The sequence below is a fragment of the Cetorhinus maximus genome, chromosome 29, assembly GCF_964194155.1.
Source record: "Cetorhinus maximus chromosome 29, sCetMax3.hap1.1, whole genome shotgun sequence".
Classification (NCBI taxonomy): domain Eukaryota; kingdom Metazoa; phylum Chordata; class Chondrichthyes; order Lamniformes; family Cetorhinidae; genus Cetorhinus; species Cetorhinus maximus.
Window position 1 is genome coordinate 16,652,997 of NC_135907.1, and position 25,473 is coordinate 16,678,469.

At 45.3% G+C, this 25,473-nt stretch overlaps 3 protein-coding genes across 5 annotated transcripts in view; 1 reads left to right on the top strand and 2 right to left on the bottom strand.

Annotated features, from left to right (window-relative positions):
- Window positions 1-25,473, bottom strand: part of LOC144669307 (carnitine O-palmitoyltransferase 1, liver isoform-like) — a 534,090-nt gene that overhangs the window by 358,624 nt on the left and 149,993 nt on the right. The window lies entirely within an intron of this gene.
- On the top strand, window positions 15,009-21,805 carry LOC144669304 (ras-related and estrogen-regulated growth inhibitor-like). The gene is made up of 4 exons (XM_078531660.1): window positions 15,009-15,292; window positions 18,667-18,723; window positions 20,427-20,500; window positions 20,841-21,805. The coding sequence occupies exons 1-4, from the start codon at window positions 15,184-15,186 to the stop codon at window positions 21,318-21,320; spliced, it is 720 nt and encodes a 239-aa protein (XP_078387786.1). The 5' UTR covers window positions 15,009-15,183; the 3' UTR covers window positions 21,321-21,805.
- The window catches only part of LOC144669302 (transportin-3-like), a 50,628-nt gene continuing 47,568 nt past the window's right edge, over window positions 22,414-25,473 (bottom strand). For all 3 annotated transcript variants that reach the window (XM_078531657.1, XM_078531658.1, XM_078531659.1), the window contains one exon: window positions 22,414-25,278. The gene's annotated coding sequence lies outside the window, so the exon portion shown is untranslated. The remainder of the gene's footprint in view (window positions 25,279-25,473) is intronic.

A 25,473-nucleotide genomic window follows, 5' to 3' on the forward strand; every position in this document is an offset into this window, starting at 1 on the left:
TGGCGTGGAAGCAAAGCAGCATCGAAACGCCAGGCCCAGCCGATATCACTGCATCCTCTCTCAGGCTGTGGGAGGGTAGGGCAGCAGGGGGCGGGGTTGTTGGGAGAGGCTCCTTAGTAAAAATAGAGAGAGAGAGAGAGAGACAATAAACGGCTGGCGTGGGTGCCACTTGCCCCATTACCTGGTGGATTCTTTTGAGAGCCAGGTGGATGTGTCAAGTTGAAAGTAAGCCCCTCGAATACATTACCCGCGTAAAAGCTGACCCTTAACCTTTTGCCCAAACAAAAGGTTACAAAAATTCGACTTTTACACGTGGTGCATGCTATTTATGAGTATCATTAGGTTGGGGATTGGGCTGTCTCATCTGCTTTCACCACTCCTTCAGGAGTGCATTCGCCATAACAACAATTCGTTGTGTAAAAAAAAATCTCTTCTTCACCCCCGTCTGCCAATTATCTTAAACCGGTAAACTTTAGTTACCGACCCTGCCACCAGTGAAAACAGTTTCTCCTTATTTACTCCATCAAAATGCTTTGTAATTTTGAACACCTCCATTAAATCCCCTCCTAACCTTTGCTGTAAAGAGCACAATCCCAGCTTTTCCCTAGTCCCTCCAAGGAATGGTTAGATGCGGAATAAAGTGCCTTGCTCTCTGCTCCAAGAGTTCCCCCTGCTGTGACATTTTTCCAGTCCCCAGCTTCATTGTACAGGCTCTCTCTGAGGTGAGAGGACAGCCATCATTAGGCGCTAAATGCGTAACCTCAATCAACACATTTTGTGCTAGGTTGGCACCACATTGGTGCTATCAGCCAAAGCCACCCAGAATGGGATTGGTACTGTGCCATGTTCCTTCATGTGGAATTCTAACACAGCAGGAAACAAAGATGCTCTTTCGTTATATCATTCTGGGCTAGATTTGAACTTTGAGCCCAGGGTAAATAGTTCCCATTGAAACCCACTGCACCATGTGGACCAATTGGCTGCCGCGTTTCCTACATGACAACAGTGGTTACACTTTAAGAGCACGCCAATGGTGGCAAAGCACTTTGGGATGTCCTGAGGTCATGAAAGGTGCTATAGAAATGTATGTCTGTTCTTTAACCCTGTTCTCGGGCTTCTTTATGGCCTTCTGCCTCACACATGGCTACGGAGGTAGGAAGGGGATATGAAGCGCAGATAGGGGCCGGGGAACGGACGGAAGGTTCCGGCAGGATGAGGGGGATGGGAGGGTGGGTTGGGAAGGGAAGTGGCTTAAACTGAAGTCTACATAGCGCTGCATCCGGAAAGAGCATTGCTGGTTGCATTGGACAAGCTGAAACCTATCAGGAAGTTTGGACAGGATTTCCAACCACCCAAGATTGTCCAGGTGTCTCCACTGATCTCAGGTCCAAATTGTGAGGAAAGGATTCTAAGGTTCCTTGAAAATCTAATCGGAAAAATATCGGAGGTGGGGAAAGGAGGCTGGGTCAGAGGTTATAAAGGAAATCTCCAGGGATATAACCAATCAGAGTTGGCAATCTCACATCTGGTAGGACAGTATAGTTTAGCCTACATGGAGGATCCAGTGATCCCATCGGTGAAGTTTAAACAACCAGAACAAGCAGTTTCACACACTGGAGAGCAAATTATTTTAATAGCTTTAAGCTTTGGAAAGTTCCGATTAGATTGGCGGGGTTGGAGTCGTGACCATCTGGAGTGCGAACATGCACCCCTGACTTTTGGCTGCTCCGTAATCCACCCCCGCCCTCCCCACCCCCGTCGCCTCCACTGTGTTAAAGAGTTTTCCAGAGCTTTCCGAGAAATTCTCCACATTCCTGCGTTCATTTCAGACAGTTCCATGTTGAACCTCTGCCAAATGGCCCATGTTGCAGTCAGTCTTATCTTCAACAAACACTCCCAGGGGGATCAGCCCAACACTGAGAAACACTCCAGAAGGATTGGGAACCGTGAAGTAGACTCAGCTTTGAAATAATATGGAGCGGTCAGTCACTGGGGAGAGGCCGAGTGTGTCATGTGCATATTATTCACTAGCTATTCCAAAGCTTTTTTATTTCCCTCATATCTGTGCTGTATGGTTTGTGTGTGCCTTAGTGTCACAAAATAAGGAAGGTTGCATTTATATAGCTCCTTTCATGACCTCAGGCTGTCCCAAAGTGCTTTGCAACCAGTGAAGTACTTCTGCAGTGCAGTCACTGTTGTAATGTAGGGAATGCAGCAGCCAATTTGCACACAGCAAGCTCCCACAAGCAGCAATGTGATAATGACCAGATAACCCATTTTTAGTGATGTTGATTGAGAGATAAATATTGGCCAGCTCTGCAGTCTCACGAAAACCTATACATCCACCCAAGAGGGCGGAGGGAGCCTCAGTTTAATGTCTCATCCGGAAGATAGCATCTCTGACAGTGCAGCATTCCCTTCGTACTGCACTGGGAGTTTCAGGTTATGTGCTTAAGTCTCTGGAGTGGGACTCAAACCCACAACGTAACTGAAACCTTAGCTCCTGCACATATACAGTACATACTAGGTTAAATAATAAGCGATTGTTTCAGAACTGCTGTACGTCTGTGTCAGCTCCTGTAGATGTACACACCAGCTATAAGGCAGCAATTCACTCCCATCTGGCAGTGTGATTATTGTAAATCCCAGACTAGTTACTGTACAGATCAGACACAACTCCTTTACATCAGACACAATTCCTTTACACAATTGCTCTTGAGGATGCGGTGGTGAGCCATCTTCTTGAATCGCTGCAGTCCAAGTGGTGTAGGTACACCCACAGTGCTGTTAGGGAGGGAGTTCCAGAATTTTGACCCAGTGACAGTGAAGGAACGGCAACTTAGTCAGGATGGTGTGTGGCTTGGAGGGGACCTTGCAGGAGATGGTGTTCCCATACATCTGCTACCTCTGTCCTTCTAAGTGGTAGAGGTCACAGGTTTGGAAAGTGCTGTCATACGAACATACAAACATACAAAATAGGAGCAGAAGTAGGCCATTCGGCCCATCGAGCCTACACCGCCATTCAATAAGATCAAAGCTGATCTGTTTATTTTTCTAATTCAACATTCCCATCTAACCCCAATAACCTTTGATTCCTTTGCCTAACCAGAATCAATCTACCTCTGCCTTAAAAATATTCAATGACTCTGCCTCCACCACCTTGTGAGGCAGAGAGTTCCAAAGTCGCACAACCCTCTGAGAGAAGAAGTTTCTCCTCACCTCTGTCCTAAAAGGGCGACCCCTAATTTTAAAACAGTGCCCCCTACTCCTGGACTCACCCACAAGAGGAAACATCCTCTCCACATTCACGTTTGCCTTGTCGAGACCGTCAAAGGAGATTTTGGCGAATTCATGCACCTAGTTTTGGACTCTCCGGCGAGTCGAAACATCTTCTCCACATTCACCCTATCAAACCCCAGTCCCCCATCTCTTTTCTTTTCTTGGTAGCAATCTTCTCCAAAGGCCTTTGGCCTTCACCTTCATGTTTTCCCCCCTGTCTGCCCTATCCTCTAGTACACCAGCTCACTTAGCAGGTGATTGACATCTCAGGTGACCTCAAATCAGTTGGCAAGAGAAGCGCAACACTAAACATCTTCCCAGTTTATCTTCGTCAGCCATGCCTCATGCACATACCCCCAATCCTCCTCCCAGACTCCTTGCTGACCCCTAAAGATTTACATCCCTCTGGGATTGCCCTGGGATCTCCCGCTGCAGACAACTGCCCTCCCGGCCCCTTTTGCTGGTGACATTCGAACATTCCTATTTACAAACGTACGAATTAGGAGCAGGAGTTGGCCACTCGAGCTTGCTCCGCTATTCAATAAGATCACGGCTGATCTGATTGTTACCTCAACCCCACATTCCTGCCTACCCCTGATAACCTTTCACCCCCTTACATATCAAGAATCATTCTAGCTCTGCCTCAAAAATATTCAGAGACTCTGCTTCCACCGCCTTTTGGGGAAGAGAGTTCCAAAGACTCACTACCCCCTGAGAGGAAAAAATTCTCTTCATAAATGAGTCTTAAATGAGCGACCCCTTATTTTTAAGCAGTGACCCCTAGTTCTAGATTCTCCCACAAGGGGAAAAATTCTCTCCACATCCATCCTGTCAAGACCCCTCAGGATCGTAAAGGTTTCACTCAAGTCGCCTCTTACTCTTCTAAACTCCAGTGGAGACAAATCTAACCTGACACAGAGGACAAGTATTTCTGGTTCATTCCCCAGAAAAAACATTTTTAAAAATGTATTCATGGGATGTGGGCTTCACTGGCTGGGTCAGCACTTATTTTTTTTTTTTTTTGTAAAAATATACTTTATTCATAAAAAATCTTCAATCACATTCAAAACCATTTCAAAAACAACATTACAAGGGTACAATCCAGGTTAAACTTTTACAAAATGTATCACCAGGTGCATCAGTACAAACAATATTACAATCATTTACAGCCTTTCATTTTGATCTGTACAGCCCGAGGGGCTCTAAACAGTTCCCAGTCTCTCGGTGCGCTGTGGTAGAAAGGTCTTAGACAGCGACCCTTCCCCATTGCGCCTTTGCGGCAGCTGCCCCAAGCTTTAGTGCGTCCCTCAGCACGTAGTCCTGGACTTTGGATTGTGCCAGTCCGCAACAATCGGTCGGGGACAACTCTTTGTGCTGGAAGACCAACAAGTTTCGGGCAGACCAAAGCGCGTCTTTCACCGAGTTGATGATCCTCCAGCTGCAGTCGATGTTTGTCTCGGTGTGTGTCCCTGGGAACAGCCCGTAGAGCACAGAGTCCTGTGTCACAGAACTGCTCGGGATGAACCTCGACAGCAACCACTGCATCTCTCTCCAGACTTTCTTTGCAAAGGCACAATCCACAAGGAGGTGAACAACGGTCTCTTCCCCACCACAGCCACCTCGAGGGCAACGTGCAGAGGGGGTGAGACTCCTGGCGTGTAGGAAGGATCTGACGGGGAGGGCCTTTCTCACCACCAGCCAAGCTACTGGGTCAGCACTTATTGCCCATCCCTAGCTGCCCTTGAGAAGGTGGTGGTGAGCTGCCTTCTTGAACTGCTGCAGTCCATGTGGTGTGGGTACACACACAGTGCTGTTAGGGTGAGAGTTCCAGGGTTTTGACCCAGCGACAGTGAAGGAACAGTGATATATTTCCATGTCAGGATGGTGAGTGATTTGGAGGGGAACCTCCAGGTGGTGGTGTTCCCGTCTATCTGCTGCCCTTGTTCTTCTAGATGGTAGTGGTCGTGGGTTTGGAAGGTGCTGTCGAAGGAGCCTTGATGAATTCCTGCAATGCATCTTGTAGATGGTACACGCTGCTGCTACTGTGCGTCAATGGTGGAAGGAGTGAATGTTTGTAGATGTGGTGTCAATCAAGCGGGGCTGCTTTGTCCTGGATGGTGTCCAGCTTCTTCAGTGTTGTTGGAGCTGCATTCATCAAGGCAAGTGGGGAGTATTCCATCACACTCCTGACTTGTGCCTTGTAGATGGTGGACAGGCTTTGGGTGTCAAGAGGTAAGCTGCTCGTCGCAGGGTTCCTAACCTCTGACCTGCTCTTGTAGCCATAGTATTTAAATGGCTAGTCCAGTTCAGTTGAGCCAATTGTCTTGGGTATGGAACCTTCTAGAATTCTGAGCTGTTTTTCCCAGCCTTTTCGGTTTTGTCAGTTCCAAGGCTGAGCTAACTGTTAGAATGAAAAAATACAAAAGATATTTGAACAAAGTCTCAACAAATCGTTAATCATCTACACAAGGAGTGTAAGATGATTAAAGGATTGGATAGAGACGAGAAAGAGGGAGGCCAGAACAAGGAGGAATAAGTTTAAAGTTAGAGCGAGAAAGTTCAAAGGTGATGTCAGGAAGAATTTCATCACACAAAGGGCAGTGGAAATTTGGAACTGTCGCCCGTAAAAAGCTGTTCAGCCTGAAGGCCAATTGAAAATGTCAAAAACGAGATTGATAGATATTTGTTTTTATTTATTCATTCATGGGATGTGGGCATCACTGGCAAGGCCAGCATTCGTTATCCATCCCTAAATGCCCTTGAGAAGATGGTGGCAAGACACCTTCTTGAACCGCTGCAGTCCATGTGTTGAGGAGCACCCACAGTGCTGTTAGGGAGGGAGCTCCGGGATTCTGACCCAGCGACAGTGAAGGAACAACAACATCGTTCCAAGTCAGGACGGTGTGTGGCTTAGAGGGGAACTTGCAGGTGGTGGTGTTTCCATGGGACCTCTGCCTTTGTCCTTCTAGGTGGTAGCGGCCACAGGTTTGGAAGGTGCTGTTGAAGGAGCCTTGGTGAGTTGCTGCAGTGCCTCTTGTAGATGGTACACAATGCTGCCACTGGGCATTGGGGGTGGGGGAGTGAATGTTTGAGGTGGTGGATGAGGTGCCAGTCACAAGGGTTGCTTTATCCTGGAAGATGTTGAGCTTTTTGAGTGTTGTGGGAGCTGCACTCATCCAGGCAAGTGGAGAGTATTCCATCACACTCCTGACTTGTGCCTGGTAGATGGTGGACAGGCTTTGGGGAGTCTGGTTTGGAAGGGCATTAATGGTTACGGAACCAAGGTGGATAAATGGAGTCAAGTTACAAATCAGCCATGACCTAAGTGAAGATTGGAACAGGCTGGAGGGGCTGAATGGCCTCCTGTGTTCCATATCCCTAGAACGTTTTTGAAAAAAATGTAACCTTAAGAGAGGATCCAAAACATGCTCAAATCCACTGACTCATATTTTCCCAATGTAAACACTGAGCTAATCTTGAGGTTTTTCATCTGTTTTGCGAGTTCTATTTTTTTCTAAGAAGCAATGATGTGACCATTGTTGTTGTGCTGAGAATCAAAAGCATTTAGATCTAAATATTTGTAAGCGACTTTTATTGGGGGAAGTAAGGCCTCTGGACTTTGGAATCAAATAGCATCATAATTCTTTCACCAATATTCTCATCCAGATGGTAAACTCCAGAGTATTTGTCAGGAAGCATGTCTATGCAGACAATCATTTGCAGACTGCAGCAAGTGCCGTGTGACTAAATATCATGTGAGAGAACGTTCAGGGTTGGCAAACTTGCTGCATATTTTGTTTCTCTTTGGGGCAATTACCTGCATTTAATGCCCCATATAAGTGTAAGTTGTTGTTGATCTAGCGAGGGGAGGGGGTGAGGAACAGTACTGTGTCACAGTGGTAGGCATGCTGAAACAACAATGGTAGGAGCGGCTGGTGGTGGAGAATCATGTGATTAAGCCTCCAGGAATACGTTCAATCTGAGTTGCCGACCCTGCCCTCCTCAGCCTGTCCTCATGGCCACTCTCTTCCTAACAAACCATTTTTTTGCGCTAAACATTTGTCTTGAGATGGTAACCAGAACACTCCAGAATGAGTCAGATATTCTGGACAGTCACAGGTTATTGTGTCACACTTGCCTGAAAATGCTTGGCTTGCTTTGAAATGTAGTTACCCAAGTGTCAGTATGGCACCGTGCATATGTAGCCACTTCTCATGTGTGATCAGATGGGATGAGTAAGCAGGGTGTGAAGTTCATGGAGCAGAAACAGTTCTATATTCACCCAGAGACATTTGGAATTAGAACTGTGCGAGCTGTTAAACATGGATCATTTATTACCATCTCTTCCGAGCAGACTCCCACTGCTGGTACATGTGTACGTGGTAGCCTCAAGTGGACAAAATGCACAATGCAATTTTCAATACGTTAAACGGGGTCCTTTTTAAAAATTCATTCTCAAAATGTGACTGCTGCTGGCAAGGCCAGCATTTATTGCCATCCCCAGTTGCCTTTGAGAAGGCAGTGGTGAGCCGCCTTCTTGAACCGTTGCAGTCCGTGTGGTGAATGTACATCGACGGTGATTGGACATATCCCTGGAAGCTTAATTACATGATTCCCCAGCACCATTCGCTCCCACCATTGTTCATCCAGCATGTCGATCATTCTGACACATTACTGTTCCTCACCTCCCTACCCCTTGCTAAGCCAACAAATTGCACTTATATGGGGCATTAGGGGGTTCCAGGATTTTGACCCAGTGATGATGAAGGTATGTAGGAACAGGAGTAGACCATTCAGCCCCTCGAACCTCTTCCATCATTCAGCTAGATCATGGCTGATCTGTACCTGAACTCAATTCACCTGCTTTGGTTCCATAACCCTTAATTTATTTGCCTAACAAAAATCTATCAATCTCAGTTTTGACATTTTTTTCAATTGACACTCAGCCTCACCAGCTTTTTGAGGAGAGAGTTCCAGATTTCTACTACTCTTTGTGTGAAGAAGTGCTTCCTGATATCCTGGACTGCCCAGCTCTAAGTTTAATGTCATGCCCACTGAGGAAATAATGTCTCTCTCTCTCCTCCTGCTGGTACCAGGCCCAAAGAGGGCATTGGCAACCATGGACTTCCATTGGATTGGTCCATGATTATGCTTGGCAAAGTACTGCAGTGGTTTTCTGTTGTCTTCTACAGTATGGCTGACCAGGAAACTCTCCTGCTCTTACCACCTGCCATCAGGAATATTGGAAGGATTTACAGGCTGATAATCAACCTCTTTGGCCATGTTATGGCCGTGGTCATCAAGTCCTGAAGTGGGATTTGAACCTAGAGCTACCCAACCCAGGGGTAGGGACGCTACCATTGTGCCACAAGAGTGTCTCTCTAGCCAGCTTAAATGTCAATATTTCAGGCATTTGATCAGAGCTAAAATGCTCCAGAGTTCTCTTCTAGAGGGAAAAGCAGAAAGAGGAGTCAACCTAGGTGTCGTTGGATGATGGACATCACAGAGTTGTTGCAGTGAGCTACAGTGGATGTGAGGATGGCGCAAGGCAGACAAGCGATCTCCTGATAGGAGTGGCTACAAGCAGGACAGGACAGGGGAGGATCCACCTTATCAAATCCTTTAATCTACCCAAGGGAGTACAAGCCTAGTCTGTGCAACCTGTCCTCTTATTTTAATCCTTTTAACCCTGGTATCATTCTGGTGAATCTGCATTGCACCCCTACCAAGGCCAATATATCCTTCCTAAAATGCATTGTCCAGAATTGAATGGTTGATACATGTCCAAATCAGGACAGGGTGTAGAGTGGGAGAGAACTTGGAGGCAACTGTGTTCCCATGCACCACAGATCTCTAAAACCAGCGACAGAGGTAGAGGCCATTAATAGAAGCAAACAAAACATTGAGGTTCGTCTCTAGGGGGATAGAACTGAAAAGCAGATAAGTCCTGTCAGACTTGTATAGAACCAAGGTTAGATCACACTTGCAGAATGGTGAACCATATTATTAAAGTGGATATAAAGGCAGTGAAAAGGTGCAAAGAAAATTACTAAAATGGTGCCAAAACTGAGAGGTCATTCCTATCAGGAAATATTGTACAGGCTGGGGCGTCTTTTAGGAGAAAGCTTAGGGAGTCCTGATAGAGATTTTTAAGATAATGAACAGGTTTGATAGGGTTGATATAGAGAAGATATTTCCACTTGCGAGGGAACCATGGACATCACCACTAATAAATCCAATACAGAATTCAGGAGAGACCTCTTTGCCTAGCGAATGGGAGAATGTATAACTCACTGCCAGAAATCTGAGGCAAATCTGAGAGATACATTTAACAGAAGGCTAGATTAGTGTAGCCAACCCTCTAAGATTGGCCTGGAGTCTCCAGGAATTGAAAATCAATCTTCAGAACACACGCTGTGTGCAACCCTGGAGAAAAATCATCGGGACATGAAAAAAAAAGCTTTTGTTTTGTCATTTTCTTTGAACATTTCTCTTCACCAGATATAAAAATATCGAAAATGAGGGGAAAAAAGTCTGTTTGACTGACAGTCAACCATCATTCAATTGGGTAATGAGTCTTTTTGCTTTCCAGTTGGCGTAGGGAGGCCGTGCGTCACAAGGATGGATGTGTTGGCCGATTAATGGTTGGACCACGGGGGCAAGTCATGTGATGAAACCTCCAGGAATACATTTAATCACAGTTGGCAACCCTAGGCTAGCCAAACACATGACGGAGAAAGAATAGAAGTGTATATTGATTGGGGTTGGGTGAAGTAGAGTGAGATGAGGCTATTGTGAAGCATAAACACCAGCATGGACCAGCTGGGCTGAATGGCCCGTTTCTGCGCCGTAAATGCTATGTAATTCTTTACCCCCACTGCCGCCTCACCTAGGGCTACTGAGGCCCATAGTGACATCCCTCCAGCTGCACACAGATAGCTTAGCTCGGACTGGAGTCCGAACCTGAGACTTTCCCTGTCTGTAAGGGTCCGGTCCCACCCTCAGGAACACATTTAGCACAGTTAAGATGCCGGAGGGGATATATCTGACACAAAAAAAAAATCGCGAGCGTGTTGTTATTCATTTGGAATTGGAGTTGCTGAGTAATTTGCTTTTGGAATCTTATTCTCTGCTGAACTCTTGCACTCTGCTGAATTCTGCGCTTGCCTGCTGAGCTGCTTTTTGCGAATGACTGTTTTTTTTTATTCCCTGACTCAGTCTCGGAGGCTAACGAGGAATGTAACAGAATGTTAGAAAAGGAATGTCACACTATCATTTCCACCCACTGTCACAAACTTCCCCTCCCTCCCTAACCCCTCTCCCTCTTGGGTCCCACAGCCAATTCTGTATTAAACCCTTACCTCCTCAAGCATTAAGAATCTACCAATCAACGTATCATAGAGCACAGAAAGGGGCTATTCGGCACATTGTGCGTGTGCTGGCTCTTTGAAACCATCCCCCCTGCTCTTTTCCCCATTGCCTTGCAAAAAATTTCCTTTTTAAGTCTATATCCAATTCCCTTTTGAAAGCTATTACTGAATCTGCTTCCACCTCCCTTTCAGGCAGTGCGTTCCAGACCACAACAACTTGCTGCTTTAAAAAATATTTCCTCAGCTGCCCCCTCCCACCCTAGTCCTTTTGCAAATTAACTTAAATCTGTGTCCTCTGGGTACTGAACCTCTTCCCTATCTACTCTATCAAAGCCTCTCGTAACTATGAACACTATTAAATCTCCCCTTAGCTTTCTCTGCTCCAGGGAGAACAATCCCACAGGCATCCAAAGCCGAAGCAAAATTAACCTCTGCAGATCAGGAAAGGATAATAAAGTTCATGGAGTAGAATAGTGAGCATGAGTGTATCCAAAGTTGGGCTGGAATTATATATGATACATTATACATTACATACTCTATATATTATATTCTCTGTGGTCACTATGGTTCTTGAACACTTCTTAGGGTAGTTGCTTGGTAGTATAGAACTTGAGGATTGCTGAAAAAAGAGCCATACTGTCAAAGCTTTTCATCTTGCACTCATCAGATTCACAAGAATCCCAACTGTACAGGGAACAACAATTCATACTGCATGAGAAAAGAGTACCGATTGGTTGGTTATTGGACTCAGGTTGGTAGAGGCGTCGCCATGGAGAATGCACCAGGGAACAGTTAACTGCCAAGCTTTTGTTTCAACTCAAATCAGGCAGGTCAACTCTGATTGGTCAAGGCATTGCCCCGGGGAATGAATCAGGGAATGGCTGTCAGTTTCTGATAGAAAAAAATCAAACAGACCAATTTAGTTGTAATACAAGAGTTATTCTGAATATCCCCAAATTCAATTGTTTAAACACAAGTTTAGTCGAAAAAGGTGCAATGCATGGACATGCTTCCACTGTCTGAAAAGGACAGGGCCATGTGTGTGAATATATGTAACTTCTAGCACACGTAAGTGAGCCACACTGTGAGCCCCACTGATAAACTTAAATTGGTTGTCAGTGTAATTCTTAGCACAATCAGGATTGTTTAGCAAGTGCTATCCAATCGCAGAATCACATCTAATGTTTTGAGTTTTGCAAGCATGGGCTGGTTGAGCACGGTCAGTACTTTTCCTGTTGTGAACGATCAAAGGGACATGCTGTGTGATATGATCCGCCAGTTGTTGGGACATATGGCCTATGTATCTGGCATCACATCGGCACTGAAATTTCTATACCACATTACTCAATTGTGTGATAGGCAGAACGCCTTTTTGGCTTGATGGCAGCATCCTGTTGGTGGAAAACACCACTCGTGTTACTATTGCATTGTAGCAGTGTGAAACAGCTAGCTTCACCTGTTGCTCAATTTTTTGAGAACCTTACCCTTCCGGGGTAGCCTGACGTAGACTGGGCACTTTTCAGGACCGAAAGTGGGCCTTGGGCCCATTCATGAGGTTGCGCGATGTACAGCGAGAAACGACCTGATCAGGGTGGTCACTATCCTGCAGGATGGTTTTGATGCCCCTACTTCAGCATCAAACTTGCCTGGTGAGCAAACGGCTCAGGCCCTGTTTACGAGGTTTCCGATAGGGCCAATCTTATAGCCTGTGGATCATAGGAATCCCAACTTGTATATTGACCAGTGAAGGTAGGCTTGTGGTAGACAGCAGTAGAGAACCCATTGGCAGAATTCTCAATTAGCACATCAAGGGAAGGGGGCTCATTTGACTGCTCCATTTCAAAGATGAGTTTAAGTGCAGGACGGAGCACATTAAGATGTGCAAGGAATTTTTTTACACGCAGCTGCAAATTCAAATATAGCAAACATATCATCTACGTATCGGAAATATGCGAGGGGTAGGAGGTTAGGTGTCATTCCATCAAAGATATATTTCTCTTGGAAGCCGACAAAACTGTTTGCAAGAGCTAGGCCTAGAAGAGATTCCATGGCAACACCATTTATTTGGGAATACATGATGTTGTTAAAACTGAGTATGAGTTGCTAAGGTCATAAGTTCAATGAATAGTTTCAGATAATGTTGACAGGTCTAAATCGCCAAGATATAGTGACACACTGCAAGGAAAAGCAGTTGGAGGGGTTCTCAAGTCAATGTTCTGTTCACACTTTTGTCACTTTTCCACAGCAGAGTTTATGAAGTCAGTATCCTGCTGTGTTGCGGCTTGTTGGACTAGGTGCCACCACCTGGTACAGTTAGCGTCTAGTTCCCCCACATACCCATATTAATTTGTCCCCTTTTCAATGGAACCTTCAGAGTGTTCTTAAAATATTTTCTCTGTCCTCATGAGAGGTGATCTGCTTGAAACATGTAAAATCTTGAGGGGACTAGATAGAGGGGGATGCTTGTGGGGGAAACTAGAACCCAGGGGCATAGTTTAAGAATAAGGGGTCTCCCTTTTCAGGTAGAGATGAGGAGAATTTTTTTCTCTCAGGGTGACGTTAGAGTGTGGAATTCTCTTTCCCAGAAGGCAGTGGAGACTGAGCCTATAAATTTATTCAAGGCTGAGTTAGACAAATTCTTGTTAGACAAGGGGGTCAAGGGTTATGGGGGGCAGGCAGGAGAGTGGAGCTGAGACCACAACCAGAACAGCCATGAACTTATTGAATGGTGGAGCAGGCCCAAAGGGCCGAATGGCCTATTCCTGCTCCTACATCCTGTATTCCTTAAGATCAGGTGCCATCCTTAAGTTGGGGAAAGGCGATTTACTTCAGAAGCCAATTATTTGGCTTGTGGATTCAGTGTCTGGACCAGCGGATCAGATTTTGCATGATCGTGGTTGCAATGTTGGAGGAATTGATTCCAGTGAGGATGCTGGCGTTTATTCGCCGATCTTCCCATTTGACTTTGAGTTTCCTGCAGGCTGTTGAAAATTCTCCAATTCCTATTGGTGCCTTTGGAAGGTGACCTAACACCCACTGCTATATAGAAGGATGGTGACAACAGCCTTTGTTCATGTATCAGTACACAACAGGAATTCTACAGCCCATGTGTATCAATGGAAGCACTTTGAACACGTGGTGTACAAACCCCCATGAACCCACATACATAATATCCATTTCAAGTTGTCCTAATCCAGTTTTGGACTAGGTTTAGTATTGGACTGTAAAAATTATGAATGTGAATTATGAATCTTGGGACCAAAAAGAGCCAGAATTAAAATTGCACCTGCATAATGGCTTTTTTTAAATCAAACTGCTTTTCCTTCCTGTTGCGGACTCCCTCTGCTGGTACAAATGCATATGGTAGCTTCAAGTGAACAAAATGAACATGGCATTTTTCAAAGTACTATACGCTACATTGAAGGTATAAACTGTGCTGTGCATCATGTTCAGATAAATAAAAAAAACTACTCCATATATATGGCAATAATATGCAGGCATGAATTTTAATGTTTGTAATGAAAGCCTTGTCATTAGCAAACCAGGTGATGTTAAGCCAATTTACCACCCCTTAGCTGACCTATCATGTAAGCCCATGTCCGATTTTGGGCAAAGGCACTTTGACTTTGCGAAATGTGTGGCTCAGTTGATAGCACTCTCACCTCTGAGACTCTGGGTTCAAATCCCACTAATGACCTGAGAACAAAAATCAAGGCCTGCATACCGGTGCAGTAGGGAAAGAGTGCTGCACTGTTGGTGATGCTGTCTTTTGGATGAGTCGTTCAATTGAGGCCTTCTCAGCCAGACCCAAAAGAGCCCATTACGCTATTTTGAAGAAGAGTAGAGCAATTCTCCCCATGTCCTGGCCAAAATTTATCCCCCAATCAACATCACTATAACAGGTAATCTGGACATTATCACATTGTTGCTTGTGGGAGCTTGCTGTGCGCAAATTGGCTGCCGTGTTTCCTGCATTACAGCAGCGACTACTCTTCAAGCGTTCTTCATTGGCTATAAAGCGCTTTGAGCCGGCTGGTGGTCACGAAAACCTTTCTTTTTATTTTTTTGGAACTGCAAGCATCGAGAGGGCAGTAGGACCCAAGGGAGCTCTGTAGAAACTGCAAACAACATACGTCAAGAGTGGAAATAGAGTGGAACTGATCATTAGGTGTTTAGTCCAAACTATTTAGCATCACATCTCCCGGAGAGAGAGAGAGAGAGAGAGAGATGGGGGGGAGAGAGGAGCTGACACTCTCAGTAAACACTTGGGATTGAAGAGACTGTGCTGGAAAGAGGGTCAGACAGGAGCTGCTGTTCCCCCACTACCACCACCCCCCCTCCCACCCCACCGCAAAAAAGCAAAACCCAGAAAAATCACTTGGGGGATGTGGAAGCAAGGTTTCTCTACTTCTTAAACATAAGCAAAGAGGCTGGAATGCAAGGCAGAGGCTGCATCCAAGTTGCCGCGAGATTGCGAGCCCTGATACCCTTTCTGCTTGAGAGGCTCACTGGGAACACGGGCTGAAGCTACGACATGACCTCAAACTTTCAGCTGCCTCGTCCCCTGAAGCGAGGCCAGCACTTGGCTGGTTGCAGGACTGTGAGAGTGGCTATACTGGGGCAAGGGGCAGTGGGGAAAACTGGTAAGATTGTGCTCACCTGGAAAATGTTTCTTTTGTTTCTAATGTTATCCAGATCTGCTTCTGCACCTTCCACAACAGAAAAACTAGCTGCGACTGATCCAAAATTCTATTTATTCAGCCAGATAAGGATTACGCTGTGTAACTGTGTGGAGGTTCTGTTTATTCAGCAGTGTAAGGGTTACACTGTGCAAGTATACAGTTCCTGTTTATCCAGTAGCATCATAGAGTAATTATGGCACAGAAGGAGGCCATTTGGCCCATCGGGTACATGCTAGTTCAATGTAGAACCCTCCAGTCAGTCCCATTCCACTCTTCTATCTCCATAGCCCTGCAGGTTTAATTCCAAGTGCCCATGGAACTGTGCAGAGTTACTGTTTGTTCAGCAGGGTAAGGATTGCACTATGTAACTGTGCAGAGTTACTGTTTGTTTAGCAGGGTAAGGATTGCACTATGTAACTGTGCAGAGTTACTGTTTATTTAGCAGGGTAAGGATTGCACTATGTAACTGTGCAGAGTTACTGTTTATTTAGCAGGGTAAGGATTGCACTATGTAACTGTGCAGAGTTACTGTTTATTTAGCAGGGTAAGGATTGCACTATGTAACTGTGCAGAGTTACTGTTTGTTCAGCAGGGTAAGGATTGCACCATGTAACTGTGCAGAGTTACTGTTCAGCAGGGTAAGGGTTACACTGCACAGAGTTCCTGTATATTCAGCAGGGTAATAAGCGCCAAATCATTCCCACTTATTGTCTGTTGTCTCTCCAATCAGAGTTTGTTACTGTTGGTTTTCTGTCTTTTCACCCCACTTTTCTCTATGCCCAGTTCATTTTTCTATCCTTCAGAAAACATCGTGGAGAGGTTAGTTATTAAAGTTTGCAGTTAACTTTCATAAGCAGCTAAGCAAACATTGGAACTCCTGCTATAAGCTCCCAGGCCTGTCTAAACTTTATCTGGTCTGTGGTCTGACTTTGGATGAGGCAGTAACCCAACACTTTCCCATCTCAGATTTTCTTCAATGATTAATGCCCTTGTTCCTGGTTTTAGGTTGAAGTGGAGAAAAACAGGCGGTCGATTGGCTTCACGGTTTCTGCTCTCCTTTCCCGTCATCAAAACAGTGGGAGGTGGGAGGAGCTCTGTGTGCTTCTGTTAAAGTGAGCTGGGCGGTGAGGCTAGAGTGGGGGGGTGGGGACAAGTGGGGCGCGGTGGTGACACAGTAACCGATATCACAAGAGCTGGCTGGTTCAAACTGTTCAATGACAAAAACTTGCATTGATGTAGTGCCCTTAGTACAGTAAAACATCCCAAGGTGTTCACAGGAGCTTCCTCAGTTAAAATTTCACACGGAGCCAAATTTAAAAAAAGGAGCAAAAAAGATTGGTGAAAGCCCATGGGTTTAGAGAGCATCTCAAAAGAGGAAAGAGAGGTAGAGAGACAAAGAGATTTAGGGGGGGAAATTCCAGCGTTTGAGACCTGAGGAGGTTGAAGCCGTCAATGGAGGAGCAATTAAAATGGTGGATGCGCGAGAGGTCAGAATTGGAGGAACGCAGAGATCTCAGGGAGCGGTACGAGGTTACAGAGAATGGGAGGGGTGAGCACATATGAAAGGATTTGAACAAAAGGATGAGAACTTCGAACTGAAAAATGTAAACACATTGCACACAAACCTGCACACAAGACAAACATTTTTAACAGATTACCCTAGAGATTGAATAGGGATCGATTATAATGGGACTTTGGAGACGCAAGCAAGGGTGTAATAACGTAGTGGTTATATTACTGAACTAGCAATATGGAATATTAATTCAAAGGACAGTGAGTTCAAATCTCGCCAAAACAGTTTAAGGATTTGAAATCAGTTTAAATGTAAAAATAAAAATCTGCTGCTGGTAAAAATACTCATGAAATTGTCATAAGAATCCAACAGGTTCACTAATGTCCTTTAGGGAAGGAAATCTTCCATCCTTACCCATTCTGGGATATATGTGACTCCAGACCCACTCCAATATGGTTAACTCTTAACTGTCCTCTGGTGGTGGTGCACGGTGAGGGAGGGAGCTGGTGATGTAGCGGTAATGTCACTGGACTAGTAACTCAAGGACCCAGAACACCATGGCAGCTGGTGAAATTTGAACTGAATTAATAAAAAAAATCTGGAATTGAAAGCTTAACTCAGTAACAGTGACCATGGCAACCACCATCGATTGTCGTAAAAACCCATCTGGTTCACCAATATCCTTCAGGGAAGGAAACCTGCCATCCTTACCCTGGTCTGGCCTACATTTGACTCCAGACCCACAGCAATGGTGGTTGACACTTAACTGCCCCCTGAAATGGCCCTAGCAAAGCCACTCAGTTCAAGGGCAATTAGGGATGGGCAACAAATGCTGGGCCTTGCCGCATCCCATGAACCAATAAATTTAATAGAAGTGGCCTGCCAACTTCTCAGGGTAACTAAGGATGAGCAATAAATGCCAACCTTGACAGTGGTGCCCACATCCCAACGATTAACTATTAAAAATAACTGCTCTAGTCGTTTCTACCTGTGTTTCTCCAAAACCTCAAGGAGCGAGTCCTTACAGGGCACAATAAATTGCAGGTTTTATCTCTGTGCTGATTACATCTGGGGCAGTTCAGCAGCTGAATTGGATGCTGGGAGGATGTTTCTCCTGAAGGGGGGGGGGAAGACTATAACTAGGGGGCACAGTTTAAAAATAAGGGGTGTCTCATTTAAGACAGAGATGAGGAGGAATCTCTTCTCTGAGGGTCATCAGTCTTTGGAATTCTCTTCCACAGAGAGCAGTGGAGGCTGGGTCATTGAATATATTCAAGGCGGAGTTAGACAGATTTTTGATCTCCAGGGGTTGTCAAGGAGGGAGCAGGCAGGAAAGCGGAGTTAAGGCCACACTAAGATCTTATTTGTTTTAAATTCATTTATGGGATGTTGGTGTCACTGGCCAGGCCAGCGTTTATTGACCATCCATAATTGCCCCCGGGAAGGTGCTACCTCCTTGTACTGCTGCAGTTCCTGTGCTGTAGGTACACCCACACTGCTGTTAGTGAATGGCAGAGTAGGCTCAAGGGGCCGAATGGCTTACTCCTGCTCCTATTTCTTATGATCTAATGTTAGTATCATGTAAACTTTTGATAGGATTAGATGAGGAGGGGCAGGAGGGCGCTCATGTGGCGTATAAACACCAGCATGGACCTGTTGGGCTGAATGGCCTGTTTCTGTGCTCTAAGGTTCTTTTGGAGTATCAGTTGCTGACAGAAGTTTAAGTGATGCAAAGTACAGGGAACAGCTGTGCAGACAGGGTGAGGTCTCACAGAAAGAGCCGTTGGCTTCACATCTAACTCGCACACCTTTGCTTTTCCAGCAATCACTGTACGCTTCATAACTAAGAGATTCATCGGCGAGTACGATCCAACTTTGGGTAAGTACGCACAGAATGGTTCCTGGAAAGAGCCCTTCAGGAGGACTGTCGCCCCTGTGTGCATCTGTGCCAGTGTGTGTGTCTGCTGCAAAGGTGTGTCGGATTTATAGCATTGCATTTATAGGTCAGTATGTATGGGCTGGTACATGTGCCTCTGTGTGCTTGTTAGGATCTATAATTGAGTTAAACATCTAGCCAAATTGGACTCTCTGCACCACTCTGTCAGACTACCAGTAGCCAAATTATCTCACTGATATTGTGTATGTGTCTATCACTGTGAAACAAACTGTTATCAGCCGGAATGTCTGACTCCCACGAACAGCCTGTTCTAGCGTGCGGGAAACAAGAGATTGACAGCTACAATATCTCACCTACATGCTGAAACCTGATAAAACTTCACGGGCAGGAGTGAAAATCAGCACCGCAGTCAGGAGGTGCTTACAAACAATAGCGAGTATTCAGTAATCTCACTGCTGTGAGTCACAGGCAGGCAATGACATATAAAATGGTACACCACATGTTGCACTCCTCCCTCATTGTTTACCTATTAATCAGGCATTCTGCATCACAACTTGCACAGGCAACGCCACTTGCCTGGATGAGTGAAGCTCAACACCACCCAGGACAAAACAGCCCGCTTGATTGGCACCCCATCCACCACCTTCAACATCCACTCCCTCCACAACTGACACACATTGTCAGTAGTACATACAATCGACAAGATCCACTGCAGCAACTCACCAAGGTTCTTTCAATGGCACATTCCAAACCCATGGCCTCTACCACCTAGAAGGACAAGGGCAACAGATGCATGGGAACAGCACCACCTGCAAGTTCCCCTCCAAGCCACACACCATTCTGACTTGGAAATATATCGCCGTTCCTTCACTTACGTAGGGTCAAAATCCTGGAACTCTCTCCCTAACAGCACTGTGGGTGTACCTACACCAAATGGACTGCAGCGGTTCAAGAAGGCGGCTCATCACCCACCCTCTCAAGGGCAATGAGGGATGGACAATAAAAAGTGCTGGCCTAGCCAGCGGCGCCCACACCCTGTGAAAAAATAAAAACTTATGCAACAAATGTGTAGTAAAATACCCCAAGGTCTTTCACAGGAGAGTCAAACAAAATTTGGCACTGAGTCACATAAGGAGAGAGAGGTTTTTGTGGCGCAGTGGGTGGTGTCCCTGCCCCTGATCCAGAAGCTCTGGTTTCAAGTCCCACTCTCGGACTTGATGGTCAAGGAACCATGAGACATCACTGCCATAACACAGCCAAACAGGTTTGAGTATCAACTTGTAAATCCTTCCAATACAGGTTTAATGGCAGGGGGTAAGAGTGGGAGAGATTCCTGTTCAGCCATGTGATGGAAAGAGAATTGGAGCCTCTACCATCACTATCCATAGCTCCAGATTACAACATGCGTGTAAAAGAGCACATGGTCACAGAAACTCAGACTCAGTGAACTGTAACACGCCAGCACGTAAGGAGATATTAGGATAGATGACCAAAAACTTGGTCGTCAAAGTAGGTCTTAAGGGCTGACTTAAGAGGAGAGAGAATTAGAGAGGTGAAAAAGGGGGGAAATTTCAGAACTTAGAGCCCAGTCAGTTAAAGGCACAGCCGCAATGTTGGAGAAATGTAAGTGAGGATAACAAGCAATTATTGTCTAACCTGTAACAAATGTTTCCCCTCGTTCACAGAAACAATATACAGACATGTGTCCTTGGTGGATGGGGAATGTGTGCAGTTTGAACTTCTGGATACTGCAGGACAGGTAACGTAAATCCAGCCTCACGAGGTCATTAGGAACAAGTGTCACTTCCTACAGAAACTGGGCTTCAAAGGGCATTCACTGATGAGCAGGCAGAGAGATACACTAGCGGGAAAAACTTTTTATTTATACGCCAACATTTGATGATCTCAGGATGTCCTAAAGCGCGTTACAGCCAATGACATGTTTTGAGGTGTAGTCGCTGTTATAAGGTAAGAAAGTGCAGCATCCAATTTGCACAGCAAGCTCACACAATAAAATGAGATAATGGTCTGATAATCTGCTCCTGTACCCCTCTCAAAGTACACGAAAAGGGGTTTAAAAAGCTTTTTTTTTTGCATAGGAAGAAGATGCGATATTAATCGAGGAAAAGATCAAGTGGGCCGAGGGCTTCGTCATCGTCTACTCTGTGACGGACCGGTGTAGTTTCGATGAGGTTCTCAGGCTGCGGTTCTTGATCAGCCACGTCCACTCTGGCTTGAAGCGGAGTCACAGTGACGCCCCACCCCCCGTGGTGATAGTCGCGAACAAGAAGGACCTTCAGTACGACCGAATGGTGACCACGGAGGAGGGCAGCGGCATCGCCCAGGCCCTCAAGTGCCTTTTCATCGAGATCTCGGCCCGCGACAGCTACGAGGAGACGGTGGCAGTCTTTAATTTGCTTTACCGGGAGATGGCGGCCAGCGGCGTGCTGTCAACTTTACGGCGAAAGGTCTCCTCCAAACTGATGGACAAGATACCCAGGATCCCCTCAACCGCCACCATGAGCTTATCCACACGGAGTTTCAGCTTGAGCTCTGTAAAGGATTTCTTAACCGATTAACTTCTTTCATCTTGTGAATCAGCTATCAAAAAGGCTTGCCTTAGTATTGCGGGCACAGGACATCCCAAGGTGTTTTACAGCTAATGAAGTACTTTTTTTTGCAGTGTAGTCACTGCTACAATATAGGAAATGCGACTGACAATTTATGCACAGCAAGTGTCCACAAATAGCAATGTTAAGCATTTGTTGTTAAGGGCTAAATCTTGGCCAGGACACTGGGAAGAAATCTTCTACTCTTCTTTGGATAGTGCCATAGGATCTTTTACATTCACTCAAGAGGGTAGATGGAGCCTCGGTTAATATCTTACCTGAAATAAGACTGCTTTGCTGTCAGGCTGACTCATCGCTTCTTTTCCTCGTGACCCTCAGCAGCCTGTTGCATGTGAATCATATGGGTTACATTTGAAGCTTGTTGAACACAGGAAGGACTCAATGAGTCGAATGGCCTCCTTCTGCCCCATGCTGACTATAACTGGGGACTTTTTTTTTTAAAAAATGGAAATAAAGCTAAAGGATAACGAGAGCCTTTGCAAGTCCATCGAATTGTCTTAACATTCTGAAAGTGATCAAAATATTTTCCTTTCCTCTTAGCTGGATAGATGCAGTAAAATTCCACGTGGAGTGAACCAGTTGGATTTTTATGCCAATCCTGCAGTTTTTATGATCACTATTTCCCCCGGGAGAGCTCACAAATTAGATCAATGTATTTTAGTGTCAGTAGAACCAGAGGTGAGGGGAATAAGCAATTAAAGTTAGCAAGAGAGGGGTCTGCAGGCATAATCTGCTCTTACTGAGGATAAATGCCAGCACAAAGTCCTTGGAACGAAGGAGTTGTTTTTAGCTGTGTGGTTTTTAGGTACGTAGTTACATACTAGACTGGGCATACATTGCGAGGGAACAGAGGTAATCCACAGAGAAACTGTTGCACCATAATTACCAAATGTAGCTTGTATACATGTACAGAGTGCAGGCAGAGGGAAAGGTGGCTGGGAGTAGTGGAGAATAATCAGATAGAAGCAGCCCATGAATGGTTGTGTATACACAAACAAACACACAGCCCAGGCAGAATTTCTCACACTGCCAGGGTGAGGGCGACCATTCCCAGATATGAGCTACTCATGGAGTTGGACTGAGGGAGAAAGGGGCGTAATCCGATTGAGGGACAATAATTTTTTGCAAGCATTAACATGGGATGGATCAAAAAGAAAAACTTAAACAGGTAAAAGTTACCCATACAACTGGGAGGACATATCCAATCAAGGGATATATATTAATAGGGAAGAGGAAGCTCCCCTGAGGGCAATAGGGAACAAAATATTTTTGGATTAAAAATAGACACACAAGCAGCAATATTTTGTTCCAAAGTTTAATATTAAAAAATTCTGTACACTGGCACATACTAAGTCTGTACCACCACTAAACACAGACAAAATGACTCATATGAATCAGACAACACAGCACAAAGTGTTTAAATTAACTCACATTTGAAAGGACTGCACAGTACACCATGAACAAGCCATTTGCGTTTAACAACTTTCGCTTTTAAACTGCTGCAAAACTGAAAAAATAGAAGTTGTTCTGAATTTGTTTAAGCCAGTTATTAAAAAAAAACTTTTAAAACCCATCACCAGCTTTGTTTTACTTTTTCCCAGATTGGGTGTCATTTGTGTTCGACCGACGACTGCAGGCACCGGTTGCCGTTGATATCTGCCTATACTTGCCAACTTTCAGTGACGGAATGAGAAAGTGGCGACTGGGGTACCTCAACAGTGGGCTCCCAGTCCAGTGTCTTCTGCCGCACCTGCTCCCCCACCCACCCACCGCACCCCCTGCCACCACCCACCATCCACCCACTCCAAAATCAGCACAAGATTTTATTGTGCATGCATCTTCAGTTCATCAGACTGCATTGCATTGCATACTATTTAATCCCAGTCAAGAAGAGTACCTGATTGGCATTCCCTGTTGGGTAATGAGCCCTTGAGTTAAGATCATGATGATTTGTTGCTGCGGTAGCGACGGACAATAACTGTAGATTGCTGTGCGACCCTTGCTGTCCTGCAGTTGTGGCTGTCATGTTACTGGTGTCGATCTAGTGTCAGTGACCATTTGTTGCAGATTCCAGAGTGTGGGCCTTCTGGCCTTCCAATGGGGTTTGGAGGCCCAGGTTCTGCTCCAGGATTTGGTGAAGGGATCTAAAATAAATTCAAGCCCAAGGGCCTGCTGCATCCTTTACCCTGTCGAGTGCCAGCACTAGGAGTACTGTGCAGGTTCCACCAACAGCAAATTGCCAAGGTGGACTGACAAGGAAGAACACCTGCACAGAGACAGGGACAAAAATGCAACCCTCAAAATAACAGCATTCAACCAGCATCAGAGGTCTTTAAAAAAAAAATCCCTCCCAGTACCCACTTGAAGGCAATGTTCACTATAACTTAATCATTACCCTCACCATCCACTCCCCCCAATTTTACTGGCTGCCACTGCTGATGAGATCACCCACAACTTGCCCAAGTTAGCTATCGTCAGAAACCTTTACTGGGGTAAGCAGGTGGTTTTGGGTTCTTTTAAAAAAACTTATAAACGTGTCCCTTCACATTACGATCAGTGCCTGTTGCATCTTCAGTACTCATGACAGACAGTAACAGAATCTCAATGATAACCGTTCTTAAATAATGATGTGCCCTCAATGCAGGAGAATAATATGGAGGATTGGAGGGAGGGGGAGGGGTGTGTTCAGTGTAAATAATTCTTAATCTATCCAGGGGTTATTTCTGTGATTGAGCACCCACCCCCGCCAGGCTGTGCCAGATTTGGTCCCCTTTGACATCAAAGTGCTGGTTTCTGATGATCCACTGGGAAGCTTGGGAAAAAGCAACAAATTTGTACTTGTATGGCTCTCAAAGGAGCCAGAACACAGCGGCACAGCGCACACCAAAGAAATTCAGTCACTTGTCTGGTTAAATGCAGAGACCACCTGGCTCACAGAAGTCCCACAAATACTAAATGTGATTAATAATCAATTCATTTTAAGGTGGAGGAGCCTGTGAGAGGAATAATGACACCATGGGGAAACATTAATGATAAAGACAGCCCTTCTCCTCAGCACTGCAGTCAGTCTAGGTTTAATGCATTCAGGCCCTGGAATGGACTCAAACCAATGACCTTCTGATTTAAGGTGAGAATGGTACGAGCTGAGCCAAACTGCTGATCAAGTCACCCAAGCCGGGAAAAGTTAAGCCACGTGAATGTTTTGGGCCAGAAGTTGTTTAATCAGATGACACATCTCTGGATGAATACTAAGGCCAGCCCCAATCATCAAAATCTTTGTATCCTCCAGACAAACCCATATTAGTGCAAGAGACTCAAAATAGTGGAGATTCAAATTGGGGAAACAATAACTTCACTTTTTGACTGATGGGGATGGGAAGACAGACAGTACATCATTTACAAGACAATACTTGCCCCCTCCCCAACCAACACTATCCTCCTTTAGAGCGAATTTTACAATTCAATCTCACCTTATTTTAACTCAATATATTCTAGTGCTTATTTGAGTGAATACTGTGCAGTTTATACAGAATAACCCCCTCTGTCCCAGTCATCTGCAGCGAAATCCAATACAACATTGAGCTATCGCCATCCTGGAGAATGACCATTTCTGATGCCAGTATTAAAACAAGGTGCAACAGTAACAGACAATTTCATTGGATGAATTCATCTGGATCGAGGCAAACATGACGCCATCCTCTGATGTTGAAGCCACGATAGCTGGATCAGATCTGTGCCCTTTCCCCACCCACCCCCCGTCTGTCTGTACAAGCCCTTGTGGAATCCAGCCTTTTCAGGTGGAAAATACACTGTTCTCTCTTCACTCCTGTTTAAGTGAGTGTCAAGCAATTTATTCCTCTCTCATTTAACTGTGCCTCTGTGTCCAGGATATGGACTTTGTACATAGCTAGAGGGGGAAAAAAGACATACAGAATTAGTGGATGCCATCTTTTCCCTAAATTCTTCCATCTTATCCCAACTTACAGCACAGAAACAGGCCATTTGGCCCAACTGGTCTATGCTAGTGTTTATGCTTCCCACAAATCTCCTTGAACCCCCCTCTTCATCTCACCCTATCAACATATCCCTTTCTCCCTCATGT